This window comes from Macrobrachium rosenbergii, chromosome 16 (assembly GCF_040412425.1).
Source record: "Macrobrachium rosenbergii isolate ZJJX-2024 chromosome 16, ASM4041242v1, whole genome shotgun sequence".
Lineage (NCBI taxonomy): Eukaryota > Metazoa > Arthropoda > Malacostraca > Decapoda > Palaemonidae > Macrobrachium > Macrobrachium rosenbergii.
This window is the reverse complement of record NC_089756.1, coordinates 3999269-4026405: the sequence shown is the minus strand read 5'-3', so window position 1 is coordinate 4026405 and position 27137 is coordinate 3999269. Positions and strand designations below refer to the sequence as shown.

Sequence of the window (27137 nt, the reverse complement as noted above, 5' to 3'; positions counted from 1 at the left end):
AGACTCAAGCTTCTTCTTGTGCTAGTTGGCACAGCAGAGCATTATTCTCCTGCTCCTTCTCCCAATGTTTCAAGGTGCAGGTGGCCAGTAGCGCCAATTAGTGCAGCAGCTCCAGAGCGCCAATTGGCATCTGAGCTTCCAGTAACTCCTGAGCATCCAGTAGCGCCCGAGCTTCCTTTGATGCCCAAGTGTTCTTTGGTGCCAAAGCAGTCAGTGGCAGTCAAGCATTCAGTGTCTCTTGCATGGCCAGTGACTGCTGAGCAGCCACAAACTTCCGAGTGCCCATTAGCGCCCACTTGCTTGGAGAATCTTCACCATGTAATGTCATCTGATTATCCTGAACCTTCTTCTAAGCGCCTGGCGCCAGGCTATTCAGTAACAGCTCCTCCTCCTCTGCAGCAAGCTTTGGTGTTGGTATGTTTGGATCCGTCTCTTGCCCCTATTCAGTAGCGTCTAGATGACATTTTAGGATTTTTAAAGAAACCCTCCGTGTCTGTGAAGCCTGCTGAAGATTTGTTGTTGTCTCCGGTCTCTTTGGTTTAGCAGGATGTGGATAAGGACCCAGAGGAAGATTCCCCTCCTCCTGCTTATGCTGCACTATTGCAGTTTCTATGCAGCTTTCCCACCTTTTTCTCTCCGGCTGCTCCATCTTCACCTGCATCAACCTTTCAGATGAGTGGTCCTCTGAGCGAGTCTTCTAAGTTACCTAAGATGGTGCTATCCACCTCTGCAAGGAAAGCACAGAGCGAAGTTGAGACTTGGCTTTCGGACAAAAGGGAGAAAGGGAATGCTTGTTTCAGGTATCCCCCTACAAGAGGTGTCAGTGTTATGCCACCAGAGAAGCTCTTTCCTTGGGGGTTCCTGCCTCCTCCCAGGGGAACTTTCCGGTCTGATTGACTCTTCCTGTAGGTCAGCCTTTTCGGCAGCCAAGATAATGTTCTCCGCAGCCGAGTTTGACCATTTGCTGAAGAACATGTTTAAGATTTTTGAAGTGGTCAGTTTTTTTTAGACTGGACGATGGGTGCTCTAGCGCATAAGATTCAGGAACACCCTACGGCACTGTCGGATTTATCTCAGATATTCTTGGAGTTCTCTCCTGTACGGATAAGGCGATTAAAGACAGTTCTCATGAATTGGCCTCTCTCTGTGCCATGTGCATAATAAAAAAGAGGGAGCTTTGCTGCTCTCACACCTTGAAGGGAGTCACCACAGCTCAAAAATCTGCCCTTCTCTTCTCCCCTCTGGTATGTGAGTTTTTGTTCTCGCAGGCAGTGGTGAATAATATTGCTTCGGCTTTACAAACGAAGTTGACGGAAGATCTTTTGGTACATTCCTCAAGGTGTCCTAAGGAGCTTCCACCATTTAGCTCCAAGACATTCTCTCCTCTGCAGCCCTTTCTCTTTCGTGGGAACAAGCGAAGGGCTCAGCCAAGAGGTCATACTAACGTGCATTTCACCCCTCATTCGATTAAGAAATCGTCATCCAAGTCTTCAGTCAAGAAATGAACCAAATGTCCTCCATGCCTCTGTAGGTGCCAGGCTCCCTCTCTTTTGGGAGATTTGGAAGGAGAAAGGGGCATAACAATGGGTAATGGAAGTTATTAGGTTTGGCTACTCAATCTCATTCACAGATCAACCTCCCTTAGTCAGGAAGCCCATCAGCTTGACTGCCTACTCCATAGGCTCGAAGAGGTTTTCAGCTCTCACAGAGGAAGTACACTCCCTCCTCGAGAAGAGGGCAATTAGGTAGTCACAGATCTGAGCTCAGAGGGGTTCTACAATAGCCTGTTTGTAGTCCCCAAGGCTACAGGTGGTTAGAGACCAGTCCTGGATGTAAGTGCACTGAACGACTGTTCTCAAGACGAAGTTTTGTATGGAGACGAATTGCTCCATTCTTGCTGTTATTCATTAGAGAGACTGGATGGTCTCAATAGCCATACAAGATGCATACTTCAACATCCTCATACACCCAGATGCAAGGAAGTATGTAAGATTTGTATTTCAGGACCAAATCTTCCAATTTCAAGCTCTGTGTTTTGGATTAACAATGGCCCCTCAAGTTTTTACGGCGGATTCTGGCCCCCCTGGAATCTTGGCTTCATCTCATGGGAATAAACATCTCACTTTACTTAGACGATTGGCTTCTTCGCTCCCCGACTAAGGAACAATGCGTGTGGACCTTCGGAAAACTCTTCTGTTGACTCAGGATTTAGGATTGTTGATCAATCGTCAGAAGTCTCAGCTGGCTCCTTCATAGGAAATAGTTAATTGGGGATGACTCTGAACTCTCTTGTTTTTTGGGCTTCTCCAGCTCCAAAGAGAGTGGAGTCCTGTCTCCGTATGAGAGATGGGTTTCTCTCCCTTCAGAGCTGCTTGGCCAACAAATGGATGAGTCTCCTTGGGACATTGGCCTCAATAGAACAGTTTGTTTCCCTGGGGAGGCTTCAAATAAGAGTACTGCAATTCTTCCTCAGAGCCAGCTAGGACAGAAAAAGGCATCCAGACTCTTTCGTGTTTCCGTTGACCCAGAACATCAAGAAACACCTGCTTTGGTGGAGGTCAAAAAGCAGGTTGATAGAAGGGAAGTCCCTTTCACCTCAGAACCCCAACCTAAGCTTCATTGCTGACGCATCGGACTTGGGCTAGGGCACTCTCCTGGGAGACAGGGAAGTCTACGGGACATGGTTGCAAGATCAAAAGGAACTACACATATATGTGAGGGAACTAAAGGCTATTCACTTGGGTCTTCAAGCCTTTTCCTTGGAGGTGTACGACAAAACCATAGCGGTTCATTTTGAGGACACAGTAACCTTGTTGTACATAAGCAAGCAGGGAGGAACTCATTCCTTTTCGCTCTGCGAAGCAGTGAGGGATCTGCTTCTCTGGGCCAAACAGAACTGGACGAGAATTATGACAAGATTCGTCTAGGGGAAACTGAATGTGCTGGCAGATAAGCTGAGCCGAGCAGTCAAGTCATTCCCACGGAGTGGACTCTACATCCTTTAGTCTGCTCGGTCCTGTGGAGACTGTGGGGAAGACCGACTCTGGACCTCTTTGCGATGTCCAAAAACCATCATCTCCCTCTTTTTTGTTCACCAGTCCCAGATCTGTTGGCATGGATGACAGATGCAATGCTTCAGGACTGGTCCAACAAAGAGCTGTATGCTTTTCCTTCCCTTCGGAATGATAAGAGAGGTGCTGAACATATTCCAGTCCCTCTAGAATGTGTTGATGATTCTGATTGCTCCATTTTGGTCTGTAAAGGAATGGTTTCTGGACCTCATGGGTCTTCTGGTAGACTTTCCAAGACTGCTTCCTCAAAGACACAATCTTCTCAAACAACCCCATGTCCGAAAATTTCACCAAGGGATGTCTACTCTAGCTCTGATTGGGTACAAACTGTCAAGAGACTCCTCAGAGCTAAGGGGTTTTGGGAGCAGCTGCAGAAGCTGTCTGGAAATGCAAATGTCAATCTTTCTGCAGCGTTTACCAGAACAAGTGGTTCATTTTCCACACTTGGTGCTGAAAGAATGAAATCTGTTCTGAAACAACTCTGGCAGAGATTGCAGATTTCCTTTTATACCTCAGAACCTCCAGAGGCTTGGCCTCTCCAACTATAAAGGGCTACAGGGTTATGTTTAGCTCAGTCTTCAGTCAAAGGCCTTGACTTATCTTCAAATCAGGACCTCTGATGTAATAAAATCCTTTGATACAAGTGAGGAAGAGAGGACAGAACCAGTATCTTGGAGCATAGATGTGGTCTTAGAATGGTTGTCTGGACTGCCTTTTGAGCCTATCAGCATCTCTTCTCTCAGGAATCTGACTAAGGAGACCCTCTTTCTGGTAGCCTTTACTACAGCTAAGAGGGTTAGTGAGATACAGGCCGTAGATAGAAGGATTGGTTTCTCTGGAGGAGAAGCGATCTGTTCCTGTACACTTGGATTTTTACAAAGAATGAGAATCCGTCTAAACCCTGGCCTCGTTCTTTTAAGGTCAAGAATTTGGGAGAAATACTAGGACCTGAGGAGGAAGAAAGAGCTCTTTGCCTTGTAAGGGCTTTAAAGTTTTACGCGAAGAGGACTGAGAAGTTAACGGGATCTCCAAGTAATTTGTGGACTTCGGTCAAAGATCCTTCACATCCTCTTACGAAGAATGCTCTCTCTTTTTTTCCTAAGAGAACTCATTAGAGAAGCCCACTCCCAAGTAGGAAAAGAGCTTTTACCTTCTCTGAAGGTAAAAGCACTTGAAATCAGGGCAGTGGCTATGTCCTTAGTGTTTAAACAGACATTCTCCAAGCAACGTATTGGAGATGTAAATCATTATTTGCATCCCAATATTTAAGGAACGTAGAAACAGTTTTTAATGAATGCAGTACTTTGGGTCCTTTGTCGGTGGCTGGCATGGTGTTGGGGGAGGGAATGCATGAAGCATCCCTTCCATCCTTTTTCATCACCTTGATGTACGGTGTTGAGTTCTAGGGGAGTCTGGGGCTAATAAGTACTTGGATTCCCTCCGGTTTTTAATGGTTGGGTGGTGGTGTTTTTTAAACTTTTTGGTGTAGGTAACAGTGTTATCTGGTTGTCTTGTTTAGTACTGTCCCCTGGGCAGGGGCAGTTTTGTATAACTTATTAGTGTTCGGTGATGTCCTTCGCTGTAAGTCTCCCACTGACTTAGTAGGCGATCAAGGGCCATGAGTAAGGAAACAACAAGCATTGTCCTAATGCTAGCAAATTTTCTGTTCTCAAATTCATTACATTAAATAATGTATTGGGGTAGAGTAGTCCTTGTATCCTACCTCCTGTCAATGTGGAATCAGCTATGTATTTCCTTGGTAAGTCACTTATATAAAAAAGGGATTTTGACAAAGGAAAAATCTATTTCTGAGGAAGGTCCCGTGTCACCCGGTGAAATTCCATTATAGCACGAATTTCTAGGTATAATATGCTAGATATACCAGAGAAAAAAGAGCTTTCAGGAAAGCTGGGGTTACTACCCCCAGATCGAGCGTCTTCTCTAGGTAAGACGTCGGTATATCGAAGGGTGAGTGAAAGATCACTACCACGGAGTCTTACTCGAAAGATCTCTCCCTACCAAAATCCCCAGAACAGAGCGGTGAGCCGTTACAGCCCCTACACCCAAACACCCGCCAGCTCGGCGACACCAGCGCCACCTACCTCATTCCATGCTAGCACTAACCCCAGACTTGGCATGTGCAAGTAGTGGGGAGCAATAGGTGAGTCAGGGAGGGTCACGGGTGACGGGACCTTCCTCAGAAATAGATTTTCCTTTGTCAAAATCCCTTTTCTGAGTCCAGTCCCATGTCAGCCGGTGAAATAGTGATAGAGAATCATGCCAAGGCTGCAAACTACGAGGAAAAGAGGGTAATCTGAAGAAAAAAACATAAATTACGAAAATAGTTTTAATCAGGGAATCTCTTACATGTAGCAAGAACACTAAACCTAAGGCACATCAAAGACTTAATATTATGAAAAGTGGGGAAGTCCCCGGCACGACGGGGAAGAGGCCCCAAAAGTACTTAATACTACTAAAGCATAACGACATATGAAATTTGCATAGGTTAAATGCATATACAATCTTAAAGCTACACACGTAAACTGAAGCTAAACACGTAAGAGACAAAATCAATGGGAAATAAAATATACAGTACATATACATATATCTGGGGTACATGGAGCAAAATAAAAACCGCCCAGTACCCCACAAGAAAAAACAATCATAACATGTCAGATTACAGTTTCCACTCAACAGAGACAAGATACATCAATATGAGGAGCCAGGCAGTGAGGCATGATCAACCAGGAGGATAAGCAGAGAAGTAAATGAGGCAGGCGGGGGGGGGAAAGGATAGGATAAGGATATGATTAGTTAAGGTGGGGAGATGACACTTCCCACAGCTATTGTAGAAAATTTCAGGGCTTGAGCGATTTTTAAATAGTGGCGTTTAAACACTAGAGGTGATTTCCAACCCGTATATTTAGATAGTTCTGAGAAGTCCATATTATGAAAGTAATTAATGGAAGTAGCAACTGCTGGAATATCATGAACCTTAGGAACTGAATCTGGGTTGGCCTGTTTAATAAAATACAGAATTTGTTGTCTTATAGCATTCAGTGAAAGAGTACCACCTTTCTCCCTGATAAAAAGAGGACCCGACTTACTCTGTGGAGTTCTTAAAAGGTAAGATTTAAGTGTATAAACTGGACATAAAGACTGGTCTTGTGGAAGGGGCACCACCTTCCAAGGAGACCACCTGTCTTGTGGGTCTTCGTTTTGGCTAAGAATCTAGGGTCAGGGAAAGGAGGACCTCTCCGGACGGGAGGAAGTTCACAAAATTATCACCTCTAGTGAGAGCCGATAGCTCTGAGATTCTAGCACCTGAAGCCAAGCTAATCAGAAATAAAGTCTTCCTTAACAGACCCTGATAAGAGCATTGAAAGTTGTCCATCTCTGATGCTAACTTAAGGGCGTCATTGAGAAACCACGAACGGAATGTGGGCGTGATACGGGTCTCAGACAGCGCATGCTCTGGGGATAGATGAAAAATAGGAATCTGTAAGGTCGATTTTAAAGCCGTATAGAAATACTTTCTTCAGGGCTGACTTGACTGTGGTAATAGTGGCCGGAGCAAGGCCTTTCTCAAACAGTGATCTAAAGAAAGAAACTCCTAAATTAGTCGTCATGATTTTGGCTTCAGATGCTTTCAGGAAGGAGGCTAACTTTTTGACTGCTGAGTCATACTGTCTAAGAGTAGAATCTCTTTTATCTTGTGTTGACAGGGTCAATGTTTGCTCCTTTTTGGGCTGCGAATTTTATAAAGTCCATAAAACTAGGGCATTCTGAATTCTTGAGGAAGCTGACACAGTCTTGGTTTGTACTGTCTGGGTCAGTATGGGCTTGGGAATCCAAAGACTCCGCAATCCCAGTTCCTGAAGAAGAGGGAATCAATTGCTCTTGGCCAATAGGGGCTACTAGGGCTGGTTGACCTTTGAATGTCCTGAGTTTGTGTAATACTTTCAGCAGTAAATTTATTGGAGGGAACAGATAAATTTTCTCCCAATTGTTCCAATCTACTGTCATTGCGTCCGTGGCGTCGCCTGAGGGTCCAGGTTCGGGGCCACATAACAGGGAGCTTGAAGTTGCTCTCCGTCGCGAACAGATCCACTTGGAGACCTGGAACCCGGCAAATCCATTTGAAAGACTCCCGTCCAGGGACCACTCCGTCTCCAACGGAGTAGCCCTGAACAGGGAATCCGCCACCACGTTCCGCACCCCGCTAGGTGGGTGGCTGACAGGTGCCAGCCGTGCTTGTTCGCCAGGGAGAAGATAGCAACCATTACTTGGTTTACTCGACCTGATTTGGAGCCGCCCCTGTTGATGCAATGAACTACCACTGCGCTGTCCAATACCAGCCTGATATGAATCGGTTGGGGCGGATTTTCTTTAGAGTTAGAAAGACCGCCATAGCTTCCAGGGTGTTTATATGGAACTGCTGAAACATTGTGGACCACGTTCCTTGTACTTTTTGTTTTGGTGAATATCCCCCCCAGCCGCTTAGGGAAGCGTCTGTGTGAACAACTAATGCCGGAGGGGGAAATTGAAGCGGAACTGACTTGGACAGGCCCCTGACTGTGGTCCAAGGCCGCAGTCTTGTTTTTAAGATTCGAGGAATAGAGGAGACCTTGTCTCTGAGCTTGACATTGGCTCGACTCCGCCACACTCTGTTTATTTCTTTTAGTTTCGCTTTTAAGAGCAGGTCCGTCACTGAGGCAAATTGAAGAGACCCAAGGACTCTTTCTTGGGATCGGCGGGATGCTGATTGATTTTGAGAAATTTCCTGGTGAGAGATGCTATCTCTTTCCTCTTGGGAGGCGGGAGAGATAACGTGTGAGAGGACAGATCCCACTGGAGACCCAGCCACTGAAACCGGGACTCCGAGTCAGGCGGGGGACTTCTCTGTTCAGTTGAAAACCTAACGACTCCAGGAAGTTGATGACTATGGGACGTAGCCTTCTGACACTCCAGAACTGTTGGTGCCCAAATTATCCAATCATCTAGGTACGCTGCTAGGGATATCCTCGGGACCGGAGTTGTTGAACTACCGTGTCCGCCAGCTTGGTGAATACCCTGGGCGCAATGTTTAGACCGAAGGGCATGACCCTGAAGGAGTAGGCTTGATTCCCGAGTCTGAAACCGAGGAACTGAGAGAAGTTCCGCGCAATCGGGACGTGATAATAAGCGTCTGAAAGATCGATAGAGGTGGTGACGGCTCCACGCCGGAAGTAGAGTCCGTACCTGAGCTACCGTAAGCATGCGAAATTTGTCGCATTTTATGTAGAGATTTAGACGCGACAGATCCAGGATCACTCTTTGCTGATCGGAGTCTTTTTGGGAACAGTGAATAACCTGCCTTGAAACTTTAGGTGCCTTACTTTCTTTATTGCTTGTTTGTTGAGCAATTCTGCCACGTAATTCTGTAGGATTGATGAGGGTGGCTGGTAAAACCTGGTTAGAGGAGGAGGGTCCTTGATCCAGCTCCATCCTAGACCTTTGGACACAATGCTGTGTGCCCAAGGGCTGAAGGTCCATTGGTCCCTGAACCAATGCAGCGACCACCTACCTGTGTTCTCTCAGTGGGAGGGAGCGGGTTTGTTCTCTCTACCACGTCCAGGTCTTCCTCTTGGGGTGGTGTTGGCTTTTCCTCTATGAGGGGCCCTGCCTCTTCCCCCCCTTGCGATCCTGTTAAGGCCGTGAAAGTATCCACGGCCCTCATAGGTGGGGTTGTATGCTGGCGAAGCAACATACGAGGGCGCAGCAAGGGAATGAGCTGGTTGGACCAGCACATATTGTTGGGGGTGATCCTTTGAGGTGGAGGGCTGTGCCACTGCCGAGACCGGGACGGCTTGAACTACCGCCTGATGGTGGGGCCTCTTATGTCTCCTGAAACATTTGCCTCCTCTCGTCTGGGGGCCGCCAGATTCTGGGGTCTTGCGCTTGTAGGCAGAAATGCCCCAGCGAGAGCGCAGACTCTGGTTGGCCCTTGTAGCCTCAGCCATAACATTCGTAACCTCTTCTTCTGGGAAGAGGTTAGGCCCCCAGATCGAGCTCTTAACAAGCTTGTTAGGCTCGTGACGGATAGTGGCATCAGCAAAAATGAATTTTCTGCATTCCAGTCTGGCCATGATGAATTCGAAAAGGTCAGACTGAAAGCCAGCTAGCAGGGACTTAGCCAAGACTTGAAAAAATGGCTCATCCGCGCAGGAGACGGCAGTGGCTTCCGTAAGGCACCGGGCATCAAACTCCGCCTTTAGCAAAGATTCCGGCAGCTTGGGGAGCTGTTCACTGAACTGTGAGGAAGCACAGAAGGGGTCCAGCTTCCCAACAGTGAAAGTGGACGGAGCATCCACCCAGAACTCGTCACTTCCCGGGAATACCAGGGAAGTGGGGTCTGTTTCCCTCAGCTGCGGTAACGGATTACCTTCAAAGCACGCTCGGGCCGTAGCCAGAGCGACTTTGTTCAAACAAGGGGTGGGTAAGTTGTCTCCCAGGGCAAACATGGTGAAGTTGCCCTTGAAAGGAGTCAATTTTGTGTTTTCTGCCTGCCACTCCATCAGAGTGCGCAGGAGAGCCGACTGAGCTTGTCCCTAGGGACGATGACAGTCTCCCTAGGAACCTTATCCGAACGTACCCATGCTTCCTCTGTTAATCTTACGAAGCCTGGGTAGGGGGGCAAGAGATCGGCGGGGAAGAATTCTAATTCCTCCAACCGTCTCGTGCCAAGACCTTCAACTGTAAGTTTGCCATCATGTTGGATGGCCCGGAGGGTAAACGCCAAGGGTTACCGACATCTAAAGGCGGAGGTCCGCTGTGTCGGGGATGACATACTGGGGTTCGGCTGGGGGTGGGCGAGCCATTCCCGCCAGTATATTATCATGACTGGCCAACTTTTCGGAGATCTTGGTGAACCTTGAGTCAAAATCCTCCATGAACCTTTTAAATAGCTGGTTCGCGAAGGCCTCCGCGTCAAAGGCAGGCTGGCGAGGAGGGCTTGGTTTTGCAGCCCTCTTACTCGCGCCTTTGCCGGAGGAACCAGACTTGCTCCCGGAGGCTACAGGTGCTGAGACCTTAGCCTTCGACGGGGGGAAAGGCGATGCCTTCTTGGAGGACGAGGACTTATAGCCCTTCGCCTTCCATGAAGTCTTCAACTTCAACTTGGGGATAGCTGATGGAGCTCTATCACCCAAGGAGGAAGACTTCACAAAACCTGCAAAGGAAGAAATGGATGAAGCTGGGGAGTCAAAAAGGGGGGGGCCCGCCCCAACAACCTCACCTACCTCGCTACTTACCACCTGGTCCTGTTCAGTATTCATAGGTTCCAGGTCTAAGTCTAAGGCGGCGACGTCCTCCGAAACCTCGGCGTAGAGGATATCCACTTGGGGTGGCTGGGTCGCATCCCGGATCTGCTGGATGATGGGGGTGGCAAGATCTTCTGGCACTGCGGCCGCCACCCGTGCGCCGGGGTAGAGCAGGTCCCTCAACTTGGCGTCGAGGACATAGGGCTTCCCCGACGGAACATTCCTACCAAACCCAGCCACCCAGGCCCGGAGGGATTCCAAGGCAGACTTCTTGGAGGACTCGTCCGCCTGTAAGAAAACCAGCAATTAGCCAAGAACGAAAAAACAGTCCGGGAACCACGTAAACAGTATACAATATGAGGAGCGTAAAACGGAGGAAGACTGTCACTTACCGACTCATCCTGGACGGTTGCGCACAAGGCGAAGCAAACCTCACAACCATCAGGGTGCCAGACTACCAGGTCGTCGAGCCGGACCGCACAACCAGCGTGGGTCCGGCACACTACGTGACCGTAGGGTTGTTGTAGTGAAGCGGTACACCCCGGCTCCTCACAGCGAACAGTCTGTAAGTGGAAAAAGTACATGAACCCACCACTCTAAGCAATCTAAAGCCGGCAAGGCCGGGAATTTCGACTACAACCGGAATACTCCGGCGGAGAAGAAATCCCTTATCATAAACTAGGCCAATAAGCTCTAAAATACACAGAGTGGAAGGCAAAAGCTTCCAGACCCCGGAATACTCCGGGGAATGAAAGGAATGAGACAACAAGAACTCACCGCAAGGGTCCGTTAGATAAACACACTTATCTAAATATGTATATTCATAAACAATAACATTAAACAAGTGACGGTACAAAGGGTAAATACTCCGGAGACCGGAGGGATCCGCTCCCCTTATATAATTATATGAATCCCTTCCTCACTTACTTCCCCGCCGGAGAAACAAGGTGGGCAAGATGCTCGTATATATATAACATAAGCCGGAGCAAATATAATACCCTAGCCAAGTAACCCGACGGGGAGAAAAGAAGTGTGGGATAGAGTGTTCGGACACGTTCGAGCTACGAGTAAACGAACCACCAACACCAACACAGCGATGCTAGGGACTGTATGGGAGGGAGCGAATCCCTCTACCAAATGGAGGAGTCCCTGAACTCGGAGAAAACGCCATCTAGCGTCACCCGCACGAGTAGAGCAAGGCTGGAGGGTGGGGGAGGGGGTGGAGTAGGGGAGAGAGGTAGGCTACGAAGAAAGAGAACAGGAGACAGGGGAAAAATATCACCCGCTCAACTGCACACATACACCACTCCAAGAATAATGAAACTTAGGAGGGTGGCCTACTACTAAGGGAGGGAAGCGACCAAGCCTCGATGCCCGACTCCTGCCTAGGCGAAGCCTAATAGGGACCCTAACCTAGTAAAGGCTAGGAAAATGGAAGGAGTGCGGAGGGGAGGAGGAAGCAAACAGGAGAGAAATTTTGTGCCGAGAACCAACCGGGATCGAGAAGAGGGGGCAAGAAGGCGACTAGCCTAGAGGAAACACATCCAAAGAACTCTATTCCCCCAAAGGAAGGAAGAGAACTAAGGGGCTCACTCTGCCCACCAAAAAACGACCCCGGAGGAAACAGCAACCAAAACTCCCTCAACCTGATTGATCTCCACGCCAAGGGCAAGGGGATGGAAGCAAAACAAGCCTACTCCACTAAATAACCATCACACATAAACATGGGAACAAAAATGTGCTCAATAGGGTGCGTAGCCTACCTCGGGGAAGCGGTTAGATCTGAGGCTGCCGCCACCACGATGAGGTAAACAATGAATAAAATAAAATAAAAAGAGAGTACCATCGCCAAGAATAAAATAATTAGCATAATACAGACTAAAAATAATAAGGAACCCAACCTGGGGTACCTGGGAATGGCATCACCCTCACAAAGGCCGACAGGCCAATAATACGTAAATTCGAGAAAAAAGGGGGGGCCACCGCAGGGAACCCGCCAGGATGAGAACCATGGGGCAAAAATACATCTATAACGACAAGGAGACAACCCCAACAGAAAAGAACTGATGGGGTCGCCTGCATGATCGACATGGCTGGCGGAGGACGCCGTGGCGTCATAATAAGATCTCAATATTTATGAAAAGACGAGACCATAACAGCCAAAATATAGAACAAAACCCCACAATAAGATGGTACTTAACTTGGAGATGGTAAAGCTGCTCGATGACATGGCGAAAGATGAAAATAAATCCAAAAAGGGCACGAGCACACAAAGGAAAAGGTAGCAATCACGTGCTAGAAAATGGAATTAGGTAGGTGGCGCTGGTGTCGCCGAGCTGGCGGGTGTTTGGGTGTAGGGGCTGTAACGGCTCACCGCTCTGTTCTGGGGATTTTGGTAGGGAGAGATCTTTCGAGTAAGACTCCGTGGTAGTGATCTTTCACTCACCCTTCGATATACCGACGTCTTACCTAGAGAAGACGCTCGATCTGGGGGTAGTAACCCCAGCTTTCCTGAAAGCTCTTTTTTCTCTGGTATATCTAGCATATTATACCTAGAAATTCGTGCTATAATGGAATTTCACCGGCTGACACGGGACTGGACTCAGAAATGACATTTTTTAACAAAATAAAGTTTTATATATACTTACCAAGTAATTATAGAATGGGAGCCCTCCCTCCTCCCCTCGCATGGACATAAGGGCAAAAACAAATTGAAACCATTTGCTCATTGTTCCTCGTCTTCCCCGAAAGTGGGTGGGGTTAGATACCTATGCCAAAACAAAAGAATTGCTACCATGAGTTTCAGATTTTAGCTGCCAATACTAGGAATGTTAGCTATGTAATTACTTGGTAAATTCGTGTATATTTCTTCTATACAATACCCCTTTGGTGATTGTTATATGAAAGAATGTCTAGTTACTGCTGATTGAAGTTTAATGTGGAAGATTTAGCAGAGTTTCTGCTGACTGAATTTGGTTACTGTTATTTAAGAGTGTAGTCTTTAACTTTATCCGTAGTTTCATAATGACATTGTTAGCAGCAATTTTTGTAAATTGAGTGCAGCATTGGCATAAGTTTGCAGATCTTTGAGTAAAAGTATTATTATAAAATGAAGTTGTGGTAAAGTAGGGGTAACCAGTACAATATTTTGTTACGTCCTTGAAAGTCCATAGTATCTGTTAAATATGGTAAAAACTGTCAGTTAAGGCAAGAAGAGTTTCATTTGTATTTTGTATTTTTGGCAGATGTTCCTTATGATATAGCAGATTATTTGATGGCCTCAAATTTTGAGAGGCCTCTTATTCAGTGGTTTCAAGTATTTCTGATTGCAAACCCAAAAGTAGTGGAGACAGAAAACTTAACCATCCTTGCAGGAAGACCAAATCTGTAAATAAGATGCCATTCGAAGGTAACACAAGGGCTTAAAAAGCCTTAGTGCTTGTGCCATATACCTGAGAATGAAAGGAATTTGAAGAGGATGGAATTTAATGTTACAAAGCTTCTTTTTCACACCTCACATTCTATCTTGTCATTCACCAAAACACACTAAAAGAAAGTTTAGATGGGAAATTCACTGGACCCACTTTTTCTGTCCCCTCTTAGCATAGGTTTTTGTTTAAGATTGTCCTCTTCTGTGATAAGGGATACACTGTTAAAGACATAAAGATATTGAAAATATTTATCCTCGGCCACCCTTCACAGAGTCTCAAGATGAATGGTTCTATTTGTTCTTTGTCTCCTCTCCTCATTTTATAATTTTTTTACCCTTAGTGCAACATCATGACCTGTGCATGTGCATTGATTGTTCTTAGCAAATAAATTCCACTCTTTGTGTTTGGATTTTTGTCCACCCAGTTTTGATGCTTGTGGTACATTTGCTGCTAACCCTGAGGAAAATGTAGAAATGTGGTTTGAAGTACCAGCCAGCATTTAAGGAGTCTTATAAAATTCCATTCTTCTAGTTGTTTTCTCTCATTTCTTTCAATTAATTTTTGGGATCTCCATTGCTTTTGAACCTTCTCTGGCTTTCCATTTCCGACTTCAGTGCTTACTAGTTGGGTCATTGACTGATCTGGTTGATTACTTAGAGCTCAAGGATTGTGAGCTTGAGTCACCACTCTTTTGCATACATTGGCTCTGACAGCTCTGCAGCTCTTGTACTTTATGCATAGCCAACATTGTAAAACTTTAATGCCTGTGAAAAACTCTCTTCGTGTTGAGTGGCCTGGTTTAATAAGACAGTAAAATTTGTTTTAGGTACTAGACATTTGCCATGCTTATGACAGTTTATCAGTACAGTAAATCATTCACTTTTTCTCCAGCAGTTGTTGAAAGCTTGGGTTGCAGAGAGCATGGATACAAACTACTGTGAGCATTCATATCTCTTGATATTATTTAATTCTTTTACCCCCAGCGATTGCGGTGAACACTTTTCAAGTACACCTGCTTATTTCAGAATTAATTATAATGCCCACCATGTAATAAAAGTTATCATCTTATTGTTTGTAGTGTCCCTTGATTGCATTCTCAAGTTTTCAAGTGTCTGGTGCTGAAAGCATTTTATTTAAGGAATTTTAATTGTAAATGGTTCATTATCCTGCTTTTAGCATCAACTTTTGGCTTCCAGTCTTTGTTGTTTATTGTAGTGCAGGGAAAGTATGTACAGATTTGTTTAAATAAAGATTTATGGTACATTACAGTATTGACTTTTTTTCTAAAGCTGAATGTATTTTTATGAGGTTATCTTAGCAGATAGGTTATTTTTTCATATTTATTGCTAGGTAGGAGCACCAATTAGTTCTCAGTGATTTAAAGTTTTGCAATGTTGCTTTTGTCAATTTGATCAAGGTTTGGATTGTTACTTCACTAGACTACACTCAATTCAGTTGTAAATGTTTTTTAGAAATAAGTCTCTGTACTGCTTGGCTACAGAACTGGCAAATGAAGGGAAAAGTTTTTAAGATATTTTGTTCAGTAATATTAGTTACAGCTACATGAAACAACAGGGGCACACATCACAAACTGAGTCAATCTGAAATCAAGGTTGTGCATTTTTGGGTAAATCTGAAATGCTGTGTATTGGTTGGGTTTTCATTGTGAAGATACCAAGGCTCTGCCTTGTTGACGTGAAACCAAGTTGTTAGCTGCTGCTCTGAAAGAGATTATATCTGTAAAAAGAGGACTTGTCACATGTATTTTATAAGAATTATTTGGAATTAGCCAATAACTGTTCTCAACCTTAAGCTTTTATTTAGAAGAGATAAATCAATTTTCTTTTGTTATTAAGAACTTTGTCATCAGTGTAGTCAAGAAATAGTTTTAAAGACAAGTGTTGATGTAAAATTTCTTGCTGTGTGATTTTATGGGAGATATTCTTTTGGCATTGTCTACTCTGCTAACCTTATTAGACACCTTGAATGCACAGATTTTAAAAATGTTAGTTTATTGCACATTATACAGTAATCATAATTAATTCAGAGGATGCACAAAAAGCTATTCTGTATATTTTTTCTTCCTACTTTTCCTTGTGAGTTTGTTCCTTATAAGTCTGTGATTCATTTTCTTACTCATAAAATATCCAGCAGAAATGGCTGAGCATATCATCTGTATTTATGAATATGTCTGTCAAATTGTATTTTAATCAGTCATGTGCCAAGATGCTGGAGAGGAGGAGGAGGAGAGTGAATTCCAAGACTAGCTTGGCTTATAATGTGCTTAATTTTTAGGCTAAATTTTTGACATTCCTGTCTATTTTTCCAAGGTAAAATATTTTCAAAATAAATTGCCACTTAGATTTATAGCTTTACTCCTAGACTTGTCTTAATGTAGGGGGCCTTTTGTTAATGAGCCAATAGCAATTGTAATGTAATGACTGGTTGTGGCATGTGGTTGATCAGGAGGTTAAGGCAGCTGGAGAGCCGCATGTTACAGCTGGTGCAGCCGTTGCCTGCCTCTGTTTCCCGTCAGCTGAGCACCAACAGCAGCCCATGGTAAAAACTTTGCCGTTTGCAGCATCTACATGCTACACTAATCCTCCTTATGTCTTTTTTTTTTTATTTTTTTTGCTGACAGCTGGTGTATCAGCATTTTATAATTCAGTTTATTTTGTAGTTTGATTTAAAGTGGATGTTCATCTGCTCAAGAAGTAGTAGATTTCAGGCAATTTATTTTTGGCATGTTTTCACAAAGGTTGTGAGACCTACAAGACCTTCCACAGACATGCCAGCAATAGCTGTTCTCACCCTGCAGCAGTGAATTGTTAACACCATATATGTTTTCCAGAATGTAGTACTGTTATGATGTATAATCAGGTATTACTGCATATTACTAATGTGTTGGTTTATGTTTATAGAAGAGATGCAAAGTAAGTCTTGTAAAAGTCATTTGTTCTTACAAACATGTTAATCATAAAAACCTTATTCCATGTGAACAAATCCAGTCACACAAGCTACAAAAGATCCTGCAAGGAGGGAAATCCCTCTGCACATGGCCAACTCTGCTGGCCCTGAAGGGAAGGCGTCATTTGTCTGTGTGACTTCGTAGTTGTATGTGCTCAAGGCTTTGAGTAATTTTGTATTTAATATGATTATTATTAAAGACAGTATATGATTCTTGCCTGGCATTCTCTATTTTTGCCTTTGTTTAACGTGGGAGGTTGGTAGAGTAAGTTTTGCCCTTTCCTCCTCATTCCCTATCAGGGATTGTTTCCATTTCCTCAATACATAACGTGTTTTCATAAGCACTCCGTGACAGTTGCCTTCGGTTCTTATTTCTTCTAAGCTGTTTGCTGCTGCTTATAATTTTTGGTGAGGTTTGAGCTCCCTCAGCTTTTAAGTAGAACCAGGAGCTCTGTGATATCCTTAGAGGCATGTTGCTTTGTCAACCCATTTATAAATCTCATGATAGTTACTGGCTGGGACTAGTTACCATGAAAGATCATGTTTTATTTTTGGGAGCAATCCAGGTCAATCATCATCTTATTGCTCTCATCCCTCATTATTCTGGAAAGCATGAAGGGATGTGTTATCCAGGAATATCTTTTTTCATGCCTCTGTGCTTGATGAGTGTGTAACCTTGGGATTATATACTGTACTGGTAACATATTACTTATGGGAGGTTCGTTAATTTTGGTTGGCCCAGTATAGTTTCACTGCCTATCACTAGTGAGGGATTGAATTGCTTGCATCTTGGTCGACTGCATGTCCAGGACTTTCTGCACCATCATCCTTCCTTAACTGCAGTTACGTTATTTTGTGATTATAGATTCTTAAGATCAAGCAGTGATTTTACAATAAAACAGTTTTCTTCAAACCCATTAATCAATAGCTTTGAGTGCCCTCCTTCCTTCCCTATACACTTTGAGATGAGGTTGACACAGAGGGATGACGCCCTCCCATCTGGGCCAGTGAGTGAGCTGCAGAATCTTTCTGATTGGTGTGACTAGGTCCATCTGCATGGAGTAAGGATGTTTTATGATTAATTGGGCCGTAGAAAAATGTGTTTTATTGTAAAAACATTGTCTTTATTTAAAGTTTATTTTAGTGCATGGTTGGATGTATGTGTTGTGATGAGTGTTTCATTTTAACATAAAGCAGTTATCACGGCTTGATGAAGGTTGGTTTAATTCTTGAATTGTCATTAGTTTGAGACAAACATATATTATTTCAGGCGAAGCAGTATATTTATATGTTCAGTACTTCCATAATTTTGTGTATATGTTTTAGAATTTAATGGAGTCTTACCAAGCTTTGGCCATTACCTTGGACAGTAGATTACTGTATTTAATTGTGTTATACCTCACCAGTCTGCCATTTTCATAAAAGTAACTTACCAAGAAATTACATAGCTATAGTTTCAACTAGTGCAGCAGCTTAAATTTTAAAAATCGCGGTAGCACTTCGATAGTTTAGTACTGGAAACGACTCAGCAGAAAACATAATTTTGTCTGCCGGCTCTCAAGTGACATCGGGGGTTTGCTGCAGCTTTTGTTTACCGATTTTTGGTTGTATGGCTGGATTTTGGTGAAGTATTATTGCTTATTTTGAGTAGCCTTCAAGCTTTGATAGATTTCAGGATCAGTTTTCCAGTTTTTGTTGTTATTCTGTCTGATTCAAGTTCATCTAGTTTTCGCTAATGTAGCGAAGGTTGCAAAACAGATTGATCAGTTTTCATATGACCCAGTAAGGAGACGTATACTTTATGGGTGCCAACACCCGAGTGCTTGGCTCCTGCTTTCAGGCGCCCGGTGCCAAGTTGGTTTAAGTAGAAGGTACTTAAATCTCACCTAGAGAAGTTATTGATAGGAAGAAGAATGCAGCCTCTATTGCTGAGAAGCCTGCTTCTCATAGCTAAGCCTAAGTTAGAAGATAACCCTGCTATTCCTTCTTAACCCCCTTCCCACTTTTTCTCCTGCTACTAGACCTCCTACTTTTAATCCACCTACTCCCGCGCCTGGCTCCCTTGCTTCCGACCCTTGCCATTGCCAGTCTCAAGTCTAGGTTTAACATGAATTTAACCTAATAGTGAATACAGTGAAGTGGTGAATGTGGCTACTCGTCCCATTGGTTGTCCTAGACTAAGGTCACTGTCATACTCCCGTAAACCTGGGAGAAGACTTATGAAAGTCCAGTGGAGGCCGAGGGGGTTGGCCCACAGGTAGTTGCCCCCTCAGTCAAACATGTTGCTCGTTCCCAAGTAGTATTGGCAGACAGCCACTGGAAAGGCATCTCTACAGGAGAAAGTGTTATGCAAGTGGAGGAGGTGGCTGCTCGTCCCGCCGGTTTTCCTAGATGAAGGTCCCTGTCATATGCCCCTAAACATGGGAGAAGACATACCGAAGGAGGTCCAAGTGAGGCCAGTCGGGTTTGCCCTTGAGTAGTTGCCCCCTCAGTTGAGCCTGTTAATCGCTCCCAGGTTTCTACATACAGTCGTTGGGAAAGCGTCTCTGTGGATGTGCGTCAGTTGTCGTCTGACTCTCAAGACTCCAGCCCGGACTTGGAAGCACTGCAAGCGCTTTCTAGATTTGTCTCGTCCATAGAAGAGGCATGCAGGCGATGCTGGCCACTCTTCTCCGATTCCCAGTTAGCGGTTTAAGGAGCCAGGCACAGTCCTCAACCTTCCTGCAGCACATGGGACAGTCCAGAGTATTTCTCTCCTGAGCATACTTCTGTTGGATCCCAGTATTTGGCTCCCAAGCACCCAATGATTCCTCTCAGGCACCCTTTGTCTTCGTTCAAGTTCCCATCTCGAGAGCGCACGACACCAGCTCCTGACCGTTCGCCAGTTTCCGTGCGCCTGGCCTCAGCTCCCAAGCGCTTGGCGCTGGTTTCCGAGTGTCCAGTGCCAGCTCCCAAGTGCTCAGCGCCAGTTCCGAGGCTCCCGGTTTGGAGCGCCCGTTGCCAGCTCCCAGGCACCCGACACCAACTCTACAGTATCACTCTCCTGCTTGGAGTGCCGAGCACCCATTTTCCAACTGTGGGTCTCCTAGCCTATGCTGCTCTCCTTCCATATATGTGGGCGAGTGCTACTACCCTTTTTTAGCTCTAGCCAGCCATGGTTTCACCTACCACAATGGTGCTTTCCTCGTCTTCTAGGAAGGCACTAAAGGAGATTGAAGTTTGGTTTTCTACAAAGAGGGAGCAAGGTAAGGCTTCCTTTGTCTTTCCTCCCTCTCGCCCAATTCACAGGAGTGTTCTTTTCTACGCCAAAGGGGAAACTCCTTCTTTCCGACGCTTGGTGTTTTTTGTCAACAAAACCTGACCTCTTTGAGTTGCTTGGGGCTTTCAGTTTCTTGGACTGAATGGTGAGAGTGCTAGCCAAGAAGATTAAAGATGGCAATGATTTAGTTGGAGACTTCGCCTCAGACTGGCTAGGAGTCTTTTCTTGTGCAGACTAGACCATCAGGGATGGCTCTCTTGAACTTGCGGCTCTTTTCTCTTTGGGGGTTTTGAAGAAAAGAGATTTATGATGCTCCCTTTCCACTAAAGGAGTCAGTCAGACCTCCAGTGGAAGTTGACTTCTAGCGCATTCTTCCAGACGTCCCAAGGATTCATCCATGTTTGTTCTTAAGACGGTATCTTCTCTCCAGCTACGTCCCTTTCGTGGGATAAGCCCAAGTTCAGTCTAGGACCCACTCCAATGTCTGCTTCTCAGCCAGAACTATCAAGAGGAGCTCAAGTCTTTGCCCAAGAAATGAGGAAGAAGTCCTTGCACAAGTGGGAGCCAGTCTGCCTGAGTTTTGGGAGAAATGAAGTATCAAAGGGACAGAACAGTGGATTGTCAAAGTTCTGAGGGAGGACTATGAAGTGTCAGAGGGACGGAACAGTGGATTGTCAAAGTTCTGAGGGAGGACTACTCCATTCCGTTTTTGGAGAGCCTCCCTTTAGTCCCTTCCCCCATTGTTTTGACGGCCTCCTCAAGAGGCTCGGAAAAACATTCTGCCCTTTTGGAGGAGGTCACCTCTCTCCTTTGAAAGCGAGCCATAGAAGAAGTCAGACATCAAATTAGTGGGCTTTTACTACCGTCTGTTTGTGGTCCCCAATCATCAGGGTTTGGAGACTGATAGCCCCGTTCTGGCCTATGAAAGATTGGTTCCAGGACCTGCTGTGGTTGTGGGTGGACTTTCCGAGACTCCTTCTCCAAAAGCCGTGTCTACTCAGAAAACCTCACTCTTGCCCTGACAGGCCTCAGATTGTCCAGAAGCTTGTCAGAGTGTCAGGGTTTTCAAGATGTGCTACAGAGGTTATTGCAGGATGCAGGCATTGATTTTCTAGCCGCATCTTCCAGGCTAAGGGGCGATTTTCTGAAGCTGGTGTCTTAGATGCAATGTCTCTTCTTCTGAGAAGTCTGTGACCCAAATTGCGGATTTCCTTCTTTATCCGAGGAGATCTGTGAATCTCTCGTTCTCCACCATTAAGGGTTATCGAGTTGTGTTTAGCTCGGTGTTTAAATACGGGTCCTGAATCTTGCGTCAATCTCAGATCTTAACAACCTCATCAAATCCTTTGATACATCTACGCAAGAAAGGAAGAACCGGTCTCCTGGAACCTGGACGTAGTGTTGAAGTGACTGACAGGTCCCTCTTTTGAACCCCTCAGTTCCTCTTCTCGGAGAAACCTTACTCGGAACACTTTCTCATGGCCTTGGCTACTGCTAACATATCAGTGACTTCCAAGCCATTGATGAAGGGTAGATTTTATTCACAAGCAGACACAGTTTGCTACTTTACCCTTCGATTTTTAGCCAAGAAAGAGGACCCTTCCAAGCCCTGGCCCTGTTTTTTCTCCATCAAGACCTTAATGTATACCTTGGCTGTGGAGAAGTAGAGAGTTCTTTGTCCTGCTAAAGGGCTTTAAGTTATTACCTGAGCAGGACTGAGAAGATCAGAGGACCATCCAGTAACCTCTGGTGCTCTGTCAAGAACCTGTTGCATCCTCCGACTAAGAATACATTGTCCTTCTTTGTCAAAGACTTAATTTCTGAGGCCCACTCTCAGATTCAGGAGGACATGTAGCCTACTTTTAAAGTGAAAGCTCATGACGTCAGGACAGTCTCTACCTTATTAGTTTTTAGGCACATATGTCCCTCACTTCCATTCTACAGTCAGCCTACTGGAAGTGCGAACCAATCTTCACATCTCACTATTTGAAAGAAGTTGAAAAGTGTTTGAAAATTGCAGTACCTTGGGGCCATTTTCAGTGGCTGGCATGGTATTGGGAGGGGAAGCATAGGAATCTTTTTCTGCTACTATCTCTTCGCCTTGAAGTAGGGTGTCGAATTTTCGGGAGCCAGGGGGTTACTATATACGTGGAGTACCCACCAGTCTCATTGGATGGGTTGTGATGTTTTCAGTGTAGGTGAAAGCGTTGTCTGGTTTTTTTATATTGGTACTGCGCCCAGGGCAAGGGCACTTATATATGCTTTGGTAGCCATTGGTCCTATCCTTCGCTGTGAACCTCCTGGTTAAGTAGAGGTACCCCATGGCTTTACAGCCATGCCACTACAGGTTAAGATGAGCACCAACCAGAGGCAGTATTCACCTGCAGTAGCTCTCTTACCAGTGAGGAAACGACAAGCATTGTTTCAATGCTAGCAGTTTCTCTATTTCAAAGCCATTACCATGCTTTAATGTTTTGGAATAGAATATGTCCGTGTATCCTACCCCCATTCAATGTGGGATTCAGCTATGTAATTAATTTGCAAGTTACTTACATGGAAATGATATTTTCATAAAATTGTTTCATATATCCTTACCAAGTAATTACAGAATTGGAGCCTGACCTCCTCCCCTCTCTTGGACATATGGGCACAAACAGAATGAGGGTTTCTGCCAAGTTGTTTCCAGTACTCCTGTTAGTGGGCAGGCTTGTCACCTACACTAAACTATCGAAGTGCTACTACGATTTTTTAAATTTAAGCTGTTGCTCAAGTTGAAACTATAGCTATGTAATTACTTGGTAAGTGTATATGGAACTTAATTTTATTATGAAAATATAATTTTTCACTCTTAATAAGATAAATAAGATATGTATCATCAATACATGTATTGCTGATTCTTGTCCTTTGAGTTGAAATACTTACTTTAAATTTTTTGGGGATGTTTGGCTTTTATTTTTTTAATTTTTTTTAGTAATGTAGATTATGTGTTTCATGAAGGGTGGCTCTACTTCCAAATGTGAATGTTGCCTGTTTATGTAAAAAACATATTGTACTAATTACTGGTTTTTTTTGTGAGCAAGGGTTAGAGTTCTTTTGTCTCCAATTTGATGGGTATTCTATTTGAATAAGACTAGGTTACAGTTGTTAAATACCGAGTAAAAACCAAGTAGCACAGTTTCCTCTTTATCTTTATTGAATGTGCATTCTTGTTGCTCTAAAGCCAAAGAAAAATATGGACAAAGTAGATTTAAAATATGCTGAAGTAAAACTTTTCTAGCCATCTCTCACAGGCATCCCATCCAGACATAGGATTATGTATTTTCAGTGCATTTCACTTGGCCAATTACTTGCTTAGGGTAACTGAAATAATCACATATGTTAGTTTGTTGCTGGTTACCTAGTGGAAGCCCAGTCTCCGTTTTGCCTTCTCAAACTTTGATTCTAGCATGATTTCAAGAGAATTTGTTTTACTCTACAAAATTGTGCTGTAGGAAAAGGAATTACAGTTTGAAATAGGTTAGGTTTTTATGAGTAACGCTACTGTTCATAAGAGTATGAAGTAGGAAATCAATTTAAAAAGATACAGTATTTTGAAAGAATAAATTGGGGGTTCTAAGTATGAGACTATAGTATCTGAGGTGATTAAAGTAGAAAATAGAAATGAGTATGTTTAACAGTTACTCTGTGGCTTATGCAAACGATGCAGCAAAAAAAAAATCGCTCATATTGGCTGAGAGTGGAGAAATTATGTTTCTGATAAATTTTACATGCACTTGCGGTATAGCAGACTGTTTGTTATCATATTATATGGGGTAAATTATAGGGCAGTCATTATAAACCATACCATTTTTATTGCGAGCTATGTGTTTTGGTAGTAATGGAAGAACTCTTGAATATACAACAATAGCTGAATAAAGCCATTTATGTAGGTTTTTAATGTTGCTGAACAATTAGTGAAAATAGTTAATACGTTTGGCATTGATTTATAGCAGTATCTCAAATGTATTCTGATGTCATTTCTAGATCTTTAAGGGTCTTTCTGAGGGATAACTGTATGTGAATATTTAAAGAGGATGATATAGGTGGCCACTCAAAGGGGTTCATACGTATGGAGGTTTTGGATGAAGGATGTTATTGTGCCTTTTTCTTACAAGGGACAGGTAGTTTGAATAACAACCTGACTTCGTAAAAGTGATCCATTTCTCTGGGAAATCTGGTTTATGAGTGTCCAAAATAATTAGGTTTCATTTCTTTCTCAGCCATGTTTTTTAAATATTTGATATAGTACAGTACTACTGTAATATCACAGGTATTGTTCTCCTTTTTACTTCAGTTATGGTTTTAAAATATGAGAGAGATAATGTACTCCGCGTCCTGTCATTATTTATATTAGTTCTAAATAAATACCAATCAAATAGAGTAACCCAGAAACAAAGTTGTGTTAAGAAACATCAAATATTTGCAAGTTTAAGCTTGTGCACTAGAGGTAAACAAAAACATAAATGGAAGAAGGAAAGGCCAATATAAAATGGAAAAGGAGAAAAAAAACAAAAACACATTTATAAAGGTAATCAAACAAATCACAGTACACACTATCACAAGAAAAGGTAGGAATATTTTAAATAAAAACATGCTTCTTTTATTCACTGTATGTGACTGTTCATCACTGTGCTGGCTTTCACTTTATTCCTACTTAGTTATGTTATTGTTAAAAGCTGTCAGAACTGTTGTTTACATATAGATTGAAGGTTCATAGGAGCTTTATTCCACTGCCTAATTCTCTTCCTTATGCAAGTGTATGTCACGTGATACATTGGACTAATAAAAACAATAGTTGCATTTTTGCTCTATTTTCCTATACATTGCCCTTTCCTTTATTTTTTTTTTTGTTTCCCTTTTCTATGTCATTTTAGCTCCTTTCTTTCATTAAGATTGTTAATTCTTTTTGCTTTTTTTTTTTATCTGCACCATGTGGAAGTGGCACCTACATGTCCTGGTTTAAGCAGAAAATGTATATGCTATATCTTTATTTTTATTTTAGTGACGCATGCAGTTTTCTGATATTTTGCTATAATGTCCTTTGTAAACCTGATTATGGTTGACAGTTCTCATTAGTTACTTTTAAAAAAATTTGTTTAGTATCTAATTTTTTACGAAAGTTCATTACAAAATGAAATTTTACCATAAAAGGTTCCAGTATACTTATCTTATGACATAAAGTGTAGTTCACTTTCATGATAAATGAAGTCTTTTTAATCTTCACTTATTAGTTTGGCATGCAAGATTATGGAACAATGTGGATGCATAAAACCACTACCTCTGACAGTTTGCTTCATCACACTTATGCGTTTCTGCGCAACTGTTGTAGGATAGTACACAGTTTATTTTTGCAATAATGTCAATATGTATAGTGTCATTACTTTTGATCTCTGTAGGGTTTAATGATTATTTTTTGTACAGTATATGCAAGTATGTACTCCTACATTTTGTCTCTTCAAATAAATGCAATTGATTTTACTCCCACTTGTACTGTATGTCCAACAGAACTGATCGTCGCAGCCAGTTAATCTCAGGCCCCACAAACTTCAATCACATTAGCCACATGGGTCCTGGAGATAGTATTGAAATTCAGAGGTTAGTCGATCTTCCCTCTCGAATAGGCCCTCCTGCTGACCAGCGAGCGCCACATACGCAATCCATCCACAGAGTAAGCACTGCACTGATTGAATTTCTTTTTTCAATTTGAGTAGAAATTTTAAGACATCCTATAATGTTGGAAATAATAATTTTGTACAGTATATCACCATTAAAAATTCTAGGATGGATGGAAACTGTTTTGTATATTAAATTTTATTCTTGAATACTACATTTGTCAAATAATACTGTATTACTACATACATAAAATTTTTTATTGCATATCATCTTATGAGGGAATAATTACTTAATACAGCACAACTTTGATCCCCTAAAGTTTTCTTTCTGTATATATTTTGGATAAGTTCTGACTTTTCAATTTTCTGTTTTCTTGCAGGTTCGTAGCATGCTTCAACCAAGTGGAAAGCTAGCACCTCCAAGATTACCACAGGGACCCGAGCCACCAAGAAGATCTTTTAGCCATCAACCCCTCCCTCAGCCACATTATTCCAATGTTCACAATGGTACAGTTGTTTGTTTAACATTTGCATGCTTACTTTAAAAACACTGACAGATTTAAAAAAAACTGAATCTAAATATCTAGAGAAAAAATCCTTAAATATATTTTTATATAAGTAACTTACCAAGTACAGTGAACCCCCCGTATTCGCGTTCTCAAGTTTCGCGGACTCACCCACTCTATATAAGTAACTTACCAAGTACAGTGAACCCCCTGTATTCGTGTTCTCAAGTTTCACGGACTCACCCACTCGCGGGTTTTTCTATGGAACCTATCTAAAATATTTCCGCGGGAAACTCATGCATTCGCGGGTTTTTCCATGGAACATATCTATAAAATATTTGCGGATGCAGATTTTTTTTGTCTTTCGTATTTTCATATTTATTGTATAATAACATTAAATAATCATGTACTACAGTACTGTACATATAATAGTAATAAAAATTAAATAATAATATTATGTAATACTATGGGTACCTTAATAATAATAAATAATACAGTACTGTAAAGTTAAATCATACGGGTAGTAACTGGTGGTGAATGTTGATTTCAGTATGCTGTAGATGATGATGATAATGAATTAGTTGTGCAGTACGATGAATGACGGGAGGCGCTGTCATGTTAAGGTATTTGAACTTGGCAACGAAGGTGGTACAGTAGGGCTGCATGAGTATTTTACCTTGTTCATGCTCAATGGGGGCGACCGCAATTAATGTCATGCTGTAATGGGCTGCTACTTCTCCGTGACTTTTGCCCTCTCTTAACAAAACAATCATGTCTACAGTACTTTCTTCTCATCAGTCATTACAGTAATTGTAGGCTATTGGCCAGAGGCCTTAGAAGAAGCAGAGCATTCAGAGGACATCTTAATGCACGATTTAAAAAAATATTTTTAGGCCATAGTACTGTACATGCAAAACACACAAACGTGAGATAGCAATAAAACGGGTTATA

The 27137-nt window shown here is 43.2% G+C and overlaps 1 protein-coding gene across 14 annotated transcripts in view; it reads left to right on the top strand.

The window, feature by feature from the left end:
* The window catches only part of gek (serine/threonine-protein kinase gek), a 439738-nt gene that overhangs the window by 398616 nt on the left and 13985 nt on the right, over nt 1–27137 (top strand). For 13 of the 14 annotated variants that reach the window (XM_067118318.1, XM_067118311.1, XM_067118315.1 and 10 more), the window contains 2 exons: nt 25574–25736; nt 26061–26187. In XM_067118318.1, coding sequence (XP_066974419.1) covers nt 25574–25736; nt 26061–26187 — 290 coding nt within the window. Of the gene's footprint in view, nt 1–16269; nt 16363–25573; nt 25737–26060; nt 26188–27137 lie in introns of all 14 variants that reach the window. The other variant, XR_010855605.1, reaches the window with a different exon arrangement.